At 42.7% G+C, this 8,606-nt stretch overlaps 1 protein-coding gene across 2 annotated transcripts in view; it reads right to left on the minus strand.

The window, feature by feature from the left end:
* The window catches only part of Cubn (cubilin), a 219,199-nt gene that overhangs the window by 108,710 nt on the left and 101,883 nt on the right, over positions 1-8,606 (minus strand). For both annotated transcript variants that reach the window (XM_031369044.1, XM_031369045.1), the window contains exons 29-31: positions 7,723-7,904; positions 2,435-2,609; positions 286-455 (exon numbers count right to left, since the gene is read on the minus strand). In XM_031369044.1, coding sequence (XP_031224904.1) covers positions 286-455; positions 2,435-2,609; positions 7,723-7,904 — 527 coding nt within the window. The remainder of the gene's footprint in view (positions 1-285; positions 456-2,434; positions 2,610-7,722; positions 7,905-8,606) is intronic.

Consider the following 8,606-nt stretch of genomic DNA (forward strand, 5'->3'; position numbering starts at 1 on the left):
CACTGTCTTTTCCTCTTTTGCCAGATAAGGTATTGAGATATGGCTAGTGAAGCTATTTCAACACAGCTGCTGAACAAACCTTTAAATCATCCACCTCCTGATCAGATTTTAAGCAAATAATAATAATATAATAAAAAAAACAACCAAAAGAAAAACCCCACAACAATGCCTTTAAAGCTGCTAGGAATTAGTCTCCTATGGCCTGACACTGAAAACATCTATAACGAGTAAGTGCACCCTCAACATCTGTCTATGCTGTAATGGTAACTAATCTGTGTCACTTACCATAAGACAAGAATCTGCAGCTTCAAGGTCAAAGTCGGTGATGTTCAAGAGAACACGGTGATACTTTTCAACTCGAATGATCCAAGAGCACTCTGTGTTAGCTCTGTAGTGGTTGGGGTAATTTGGAGAATGAAGCTCTCCTCTGGAAACCTGGAAAACCCCACCACAACCTGCAAGTAGGAGACATAGTTCAACCACGAGGGAAATCCCTGTTATATAAAAATATAAGCAATCTGGTGCCAACCACAGTCAGCTAGGATCCTATTTGGCTTGACTACTGTATTGGTCCTATGCTAAAACATTCAAAGAATTAAATATTCATATTAAATCATTCATCCCAACATAAATAAGAAAACATGGGCAATAGTAACATAATACTTTAAATACTATATGTATTGGTGCCAAAAGTTAATTAAAATAATAATGTAGGCTATAATTCAGCTGGTAGCATGCTTGTCTAACATGCACTTGAACGTAATTTCAAACTCCAGCGCTGCATACACTGTGCACAGTCATGCATCCCATAATCCTACCCAGAGGTGGAGAGAGAGGATCAGAAGTTCAAAGCTATTTGTTACTACATGGAAAGTCTACAGTCAGCATGGTCTATATATGACCCTGTCTCAAAATAATAAAAATAGCAGTAAACCTAAGCACAGGTGAATTCATGTTTTCAAGGGCCATAAGGTACCCCTTTGCTGTTCTCTCAAACATATACTCTAAGAATCATCCTTGCCTTTGAAATGTTCCGTAGTCCAGTAGTTTATGATGTTATAAATTAATTAGTTTCTGGTTCTGCAATTGTTAATATTCTAAGTAGACTTCATTCCATAAGTTGTATTTAATTCTTACAATGTTATCAAGTATCTATCAGCACTCCTTGGATTTATGATAATACAAACAACTGATAGAAAATTTCAACAATGTTTTTGGGCAGTGGGGTTAATCTGAGTGCTATACATATAGATTAATATGTACTTCACTCTAAGAGAGATTTCACATAGCTCCATACTCTCTTGGCATTAAGGAAGTGGCTTAAGGTGGCCTCAAGTCACATCTCTACACTAGCATACAGCCTTGGAACCTTGTCCAAATCAATGAGTTCTCTAAGTTTCCTGTCTGTGCTTATAAGATGACGATATAGAAGAGACTTCCTTCACAGTGTAAGTTGTAAATATTAAATAATTATTATTAGTTAGAAAAGTACCAAGAGGATAGCAGCCATTCATAAATACCATTAATCTCAGCAGGCATGAGGGTCTATTTAAAAAACACTTTGTGATATAATATTTAATGTTGAAAATCTGCAATAAGTAACTTATTTTGACAACCTGAGATATTGGGCAGAAAATCAGTATTGCAATGCTTAATTTTAGATTTGACAAATTTGCTGCTTATTTCTTTTTACATTTCCTAAGAATCCAAAACCTATTCTATGACATGATGTATGGAATTGGACACATACTCTTACTGGAGTCTTTGTTACACTGCTTTGGCTCCTGGTGGATTGCACGTACGCACCCAGCCAGGAGCTAATTTTGGATCCTCAAATGAAAGACACACACATTATCTTATTTTTAAATGCCTTGGCTACCTCAAAGGCTGGGTACTTCTAAATCTTCCTCTGCAGTGGCCATTTACCAAAATCTCCTGCAGCTCCTGCATCCCATCCTTCTTCCCAGAGTCATGGGGACTCTCCCATTCTTCTCTGCATCCTACCCATGCAACTGTAAGTGTTCTACCCTGTGTCCAGCCACTGGCTGTCGGCATCTTTATTGACTGATAAAAAACCAATTGGGGACAAGGAACTTCAGCATCTGGAAACTCGGATTCATGATTGAATCAAAGCATTGGTACCAATCTCCAACAATTTACTGATGTCACCTGGACAATAGGACCTAGTCATGTGTTCAGCTAACAAGTCTCTCCAACCACCTCAATTCTGCTCTCACATGGACTGGCTTATTCATATCTTCAGAAAGTTAAACCTGTCATGATATTTAATGAAGACCATATTGCCAAGCAATACTGGTTACTTGAGAAGTCACAAAGTCATCAGGGGATAACTCTTATGTCTTCTAATAATTTTGTAAAATTCATCTAGGCTTCAGCTCAAAGGCTTTCAGGGTGCCTCTGTCTGTTCACCTACCTCCAGGGACTGCTCGCCATGAGGCATTGAAACCTCTTCCATTTAAAGTATTGTCTGTCTTAAATCGGATTGCTAGTTCATTATCAGTGCTGGAAATCTGCATGGGGTTCGTTGATGGTGATCGGGAACACAACTGGGCTATTCTTGGAGAATGAAAATCAAGACCTGTGTAGATCTAACAAGGATGCAAAAAAAAAAAAAGGATATTAGTTAAAAGATACATCTAGACATATCAGTCCTGTTTTGAGCTCCCTTTTTGCAACGAACTCTCAGAATCTATTATGATTAATGATTGTACTCAGTCTCCCTTGGTGAGATGAACTATAAACCTGAACTGAGTATTTATAGGCACTCCTTCTGCCTTAGGAACACACACTTTCAATCACTTACAAAATATCTATTTGCTTCATCAGATGGAAAACACCAAGATTACCTAGAATCTTCCCTGTCTTTTGCTTTCTTCTGTCTCATAGATCTGGGGATTCTTGCTTTCTCTGGAAAGGCATTGCATATAATACAGTATAAAGATTGATTTTCTAAACATGGGAAGTCTCAGGTGGAAGCTGGTTTTGCTTTTGAATGTTGAGTTCATTGAAGGCTGTTGATTCTCTAGTTACACTTTTAGGAAATATCATCTATACTGAAAATTGGATATTTTACAAGATTAGGAGTCAAACATAACAGGTTTGTTTCTTCAGAGGAAGTCAAAATCCAACCTGTAAACATGTATTGTGGACATGACAGGAGTGACATGTACTCTCCCATGGCTGCAGAGCATGGCCAGGGTCTCCTACCTCCCATGTGGAAACTCTCCAGGTCTGTCCCATATGGCTGCAACTCTCATGGGTACCTTGAAATTTGCCCAACTGTATGACTGACTGGGATCCCTCAACTCAGTGGTACAGTCTACAGAAAGGGGTTTCCTTTCCTCTTCCCTAGTCCAGCAGAACTCACATGCTGGACATTTATCTTTTTTGTTTTGGTTTGGTTTGGTTTTTTCAAGACAGGGTTTCTCTGCATAGCCCTGGCTGTCCTGGAACTCACTCTGTAGACTAGGCTGGCCTCGAACTCAGAAATCTGCCTGCCTCTGCCTCCCAAGTGCTGGGATTAAAGGCGTGCACCACCACTGCCTGGCTTCGCTGGGCACTTAAGTGTGCATGGAAGTAGGAGTGAAGGGAAGATAAGACTTAAAAAGAAAGCACTGACACTCATACTCTCATATCCAAGGTCTCATCAAAGTTGCTTTGTAGAAGACAGACCATTTTGGATGAGAATTTTCATGTCGGTGTCTGAGTCCTTCAGCACCCAGGGCCAAAGCCAGGCAGGTAGGCAGTGCTGGGGAATGTCTCAATGGGCAGCAACCCTTTGCCTCTCACTGGGCCTCTCTCCTCCTGCTCCTCCCTTGCTTACTCACTCTCAAGCCCTCAGCTGACTGATGGAGAATTCACTGGAGAGTTCCCTGGGGGAGACAGTGAGAACAAGAAACCTACTTTGGAGGAGGAGTACATGACTTGAATCTATAAAGATTTCTTTGTCTGTTTAATCCACCCTCCCTTCCTCCCAGCAGAGCAAAAATTAAAGTAAGAGGAAACTGCTGTTTCTCAGAGGTTTCAGCACAAGGCCAGGAACTGCAAAGGAATGAAGCCAGCAACTGCTCTGGGCTTATTTTCATTAGGAGTTGAAGTTTAGTGTTTGTGAGGCCCTGAAGAGGCCATAAGAAGCAGGGCTTTCAGGAAGAGCCTCCTTTGGCCCCTCCTGCATACACACATGTGAATGGAAGCTCATCTTGTCAAGAGCCCCTTCCTTGTCAAGAGTCTGTCTTTCCTTCTGCCCCAGGCTATGGTGTCCAGCACATGCTGCCAGCAGCCTGTGTTCCTAATCAAGGGAGCTCAACCACCAGCACATATTTCCAGAGAACACAGAGCTGGCATAGGTGCTGACAAAGAAACCTACAAGTCTGCAAAATAGTCTTTCTTTTCCTTGTTCATCTGTCCCCTAGAGATCATATACATAATAGCTATGAGTTGGCTAGGCCTAGGAGCCTCCAAAAGAATAAACACCACCACTTTGGACACTCTTTCCTTCCCCTGGTGTGGGCTGAACTCAAAGACGGCCATCGCTGAGAGGCCCTGGCTGTGCTATCTGCCCACACCAAGCCATTGTCTTGTTTCATTGTCCCAGGGAGAGGATTTCCTCTCCTGGATGTTGGTCCAGGCTCTGCACAGAGCTTTCTTGGAGACTGAAAACAAAACCATCCTGGGATTTCTATAACCAAAAACAACAGAATGGCAACTTTTGGTGCCCATAAATAAAAATTGATGGTTAGCGTATGGTCGCAAGTGGGAAAGGATGGAAAGAATTTCAGGGTGTGAGTCATTCCACTCCAGCATGTGACTAAACCCTGTAGGGGGAAGAAATGGTGTGGATCAGAGATTAAAGTGTGTTTTTAGCAATTGCCCAGGGTGGAGCGTATTTCAAAGCCTGCAGTGCTAATCTGTTCTGAACATTGCTTTCTGCTCTGTTAGCTCCATTTATTTTGAAGATCAAGTCAGCATTCCAGGGTTATGAGTAGCTATACAGCAGTTGCTTTGTGCAATGGCTGCTTTCTGGACAGTGATTTGCTAGGGGGAGAAACGGCTCCTGGGAAAACTTAGTGAACCCCAGAAAGTCCAATGTCTAGTGATGGTAAGTTTTATTTGGCTGTGCTTGGCAGGATTTAAAAAAAAAGTAAGTGTGTGAGTTGAGAAAGTTTGCCTTGTTTCTGGATCGTACATCCATCTGGATAACAGATTTAGAAACCTACTGTCAATATACCGTCAGTGACTAAGAGAAAAAGCAAAGGAATGAAAAGCAAAACAAAACAACCACAAAAAATCCAACCTCCTCATGCCCATTTTAACACTAACTCACTACAGGGCTTTCCATCTATGGCAGAGATATGAAAAAGGGGTTACTCTTTATAGCCTTCGGGATCTTGACATATTTTTTTCAAACTATGTTCTTAATAGGAGCCCACAGAACTGTCAATATGTCCTAATATGTGTAACCTCAAGGAGGCTGCCGCCTCCCGTAACAGACATCTTTGAGCTGGCATAGGACCACCAACCCCCAACAGAGATACTTGCTGGCCAGACTCTCTGCTGCCCTAGGCTCCCAAGGCTGCTTGTAGAGAACACCACATCTCTGCTTTCTCATGTAACAGGTATGACAAGGCCCAAAGCACAATGAATCTATTTACACTTTGCCAAGTAGGCACCAATCACATGTACTTGGAATATGAAAATGAAGGGCTTAGAACCTGGAACAATGCACATTCCTAACAGAGATTCATCAGCCAGCCTTTTGTAAGTGTTAGGGGTTTTATGCAACCATGTAGTATCCTTGTTGGTAGAGGATCCACTTCAGCATCTCACGGGTTAGTATTGGTGATCTCTCTTCAAGCTATAAGGGTGACTTTTGGGAGGTACCTTGTTCTCTCCTAAACACCATCCTTCCTGTAGGATGGAGGCACCACATAGCAGCAGGACTGTTGCTGAGAAGGCAGTGGATCTGACCCAAGTCCCCCAGATTTGGCTCTAACTCTCTTCCTCTCATCACTGTCTCCTTGAAGAGGGGACTGGGGTGCTGAATGTAACTCGTAGTGACTGTACTCACCATTACGGGACAGCTTGAGAACCCTGTTTCTTCTTACCATATAATTTTTAAGGGTTAAAGTTTTCCATAAAGTACTCTCTACTATTTTGAATCCTCTATCATGCCTTATTTCATCTGGGCAGAGCAGAGAGGGGTGACCAGGTTCATTCATAGGCCTTCCATTTATGGAGGAGAGTACTCACTGGAGAAAACTATATGAAGATGAGAGTATAGATGAAGTCAGCTGGCAGAGAAAGCCTTGAAATGCTTCCTTTCCCAGCTGTATAGACAAGGGCTTGTCTAAGTAAAGCCCAGGGTATCTAAGGGTGGGGGAGCTTTGGGTTGTGAACATGACCTATGAAGGTGATGAGTCCTGGACCCAGAACTTTCAAGGTCACACTTTCCCCTCAGCTTGCTAGACCACTTTCATTTCATTTTCTTAGTAACTTTCTCTATGTCTACTTATATGGACCACTTCCTTGCCTTGGGACGCATGAAACTGGACACTTCAGTCAATGTCATCCATGCCTATAACAGCCACCATCCCAGTGGTCATAGAAAAGGCTATGAATGTGAGATTTGATTTTGACAACTGTAATATGTGCACAGCATCCTCCTCTTACACAGGAATGTTCACATCCAAGTGAGAATGTGGTTGTGTACAATCGTCATGAAGCGTATGTGCCTTATTACCATGTGCGAGTTAGAGGCTTGGATGTTCATGCTCATTCACAAGCATCAGGTGCTTACTGTACGTCATATGCTTGGCACTCTGAACACAGGGGAAAATGGAACAAACTAAATACCCAACCTCCTGGAATCTACATGTTAATAGCTGTAGAGTTATATGAAATAGTAGTCTCCAGCACTAACGAGATGGGGAATCTGTGTGTGCTTAGAAACCATTTAATTTTGATGATAGGTCCAAGTTGATTGTAATAAAATTTAAGTACCAAAGTTCGAAATGGAGGGCTTAATTTTGTGAGATAAACTCTTGGAGTAGCCTTGGAAAGTTTTTGTAGATAAAGGCCACACTAAGGAACAACAATGAAAGCATTTAACAAAATAAAATAAAAAACAAAACCAGCCCTCTGCTCTGCGGCCACAGCTGTAGCATACTGACCCTCCCACACCCCAGGCAGAAGCTGCTGCTGTGAAGCGGTCAGTGGCACTTGCAGTCAGTGTGCTGGGGCACATCTTCCCACTAACTCCCACATGCAGACCTCTTTCTCTAAGGGAGATTCCTCAGGCCAGAAGTAGAAGTGTGGACTGTTAAAGAATCCAAGCGCAAACTTTATCAACAGAAATAGGAGGTAGGGGATGGATGAATCAGCCTCCTATGCGTCCCTAAAGGAGACAAAACCAAGTCTGCTCACCAGGGCTTCATCCCTGTCCTTTGCTCATATTGACCCCCACTTGATGCTAGCTGCCCTTACCTCCTAGTGAACTGCATCTAGCCAAGGCCCACAGGCACTACTAGGAAAGAAGCAAAACAAGTATATTAATCCCTTATGTCTACTAACATAATCCATTAAGAGAGGATACTTGCTAGAACGTCTAAGAATAGGACAGGACTAGCCACAGGAAGAACGTGGGGATCTCTCCATTTGTACCCTAGATCTTGTGAGACACTGGAGAACAATCTGACTTCCTACCTCCAGGGTGTCATACTTGCAGCTTGCATGATATTCCACATCAAAGTCATGGATGGTGAGCTGGATGCTGTTCCCCGGGGCCACGCGAATGTTCCAGATACACTCCTTGTTGTGAGGATAGTTGTTAGGGTACCCAGGGCTGGTGAATGAACCCATTGTGCCAGACATCTCTCCACCACAGCCTGCCAAGCAAAAACAATCTGTTAGCACAAAGTGGCAACAGCAGCCAGAACGTATTCAAACCTCCATTTCACCAAAGGTGGCAAAGAACGAGCCATGGCTCCTACAGGAGAGATGTTACACAAAAGTTTAATGTTGCCATCATAAAGCAGTAAGAAGGGCATGGGATAAAGTAAGTGGTACAACACATAAGCCCCAGCAGAGAGGGCAAGAGAGAGAAATCATTATTACATTTATTTATTTTAGATAAGCATTTACTATATTATTTCTATAATAATGCTACCACATCTATACCTAAGAGGAACACAGTGGATTCTGGGGGAGGGGGAGTCCTAATAGAAGCCATTAGAAGAATTTCCAATCTATAAAGAACCTGATTCTAGCCAGGCATAGTGATACATGCCTGTAATCGCAGCAGGGGAAATGGAGTCAAGATCACTGATTAGTAGGACATGGTAATCCTATGTTACATACTAAGGTTGAACCCAGCCTGTAATACCTGAGATTGCCTTGGGATGGAGGGGGAGGGGAAGAGGAGGGTAGGCAGGGAGTTAGAAAGAGGGAGAGGGAGAGGAAGAGGGAAATGAAGAGGGAGATGAACAGGGAGAGAGACAAAGAGAGAGGCAGAGAGAGAAAGGCAGAGAGAGGGAGAGAGAGAGGAAGAGAGAGGGGAGAGAGAGAGGTAGAGAGAGAGAGAGAGGGAG

Source organism: Mastomys coucha, unplaced genomic scaffold, assembly GCF_008632895.1.
Source record: "Mastomys coucha isolate ucsf_1 unplaced genomic scaffold, UCSF_Mcou_1 pScaffold15, whole genome shotgun sequence".
NCBI classification, from domain to species: domain Eukaryota; kingdom Metazoa; phylum Chordata; class Mammalia; order Rodentia; family Muridae; genus Mastomys; species Mastomys coucha.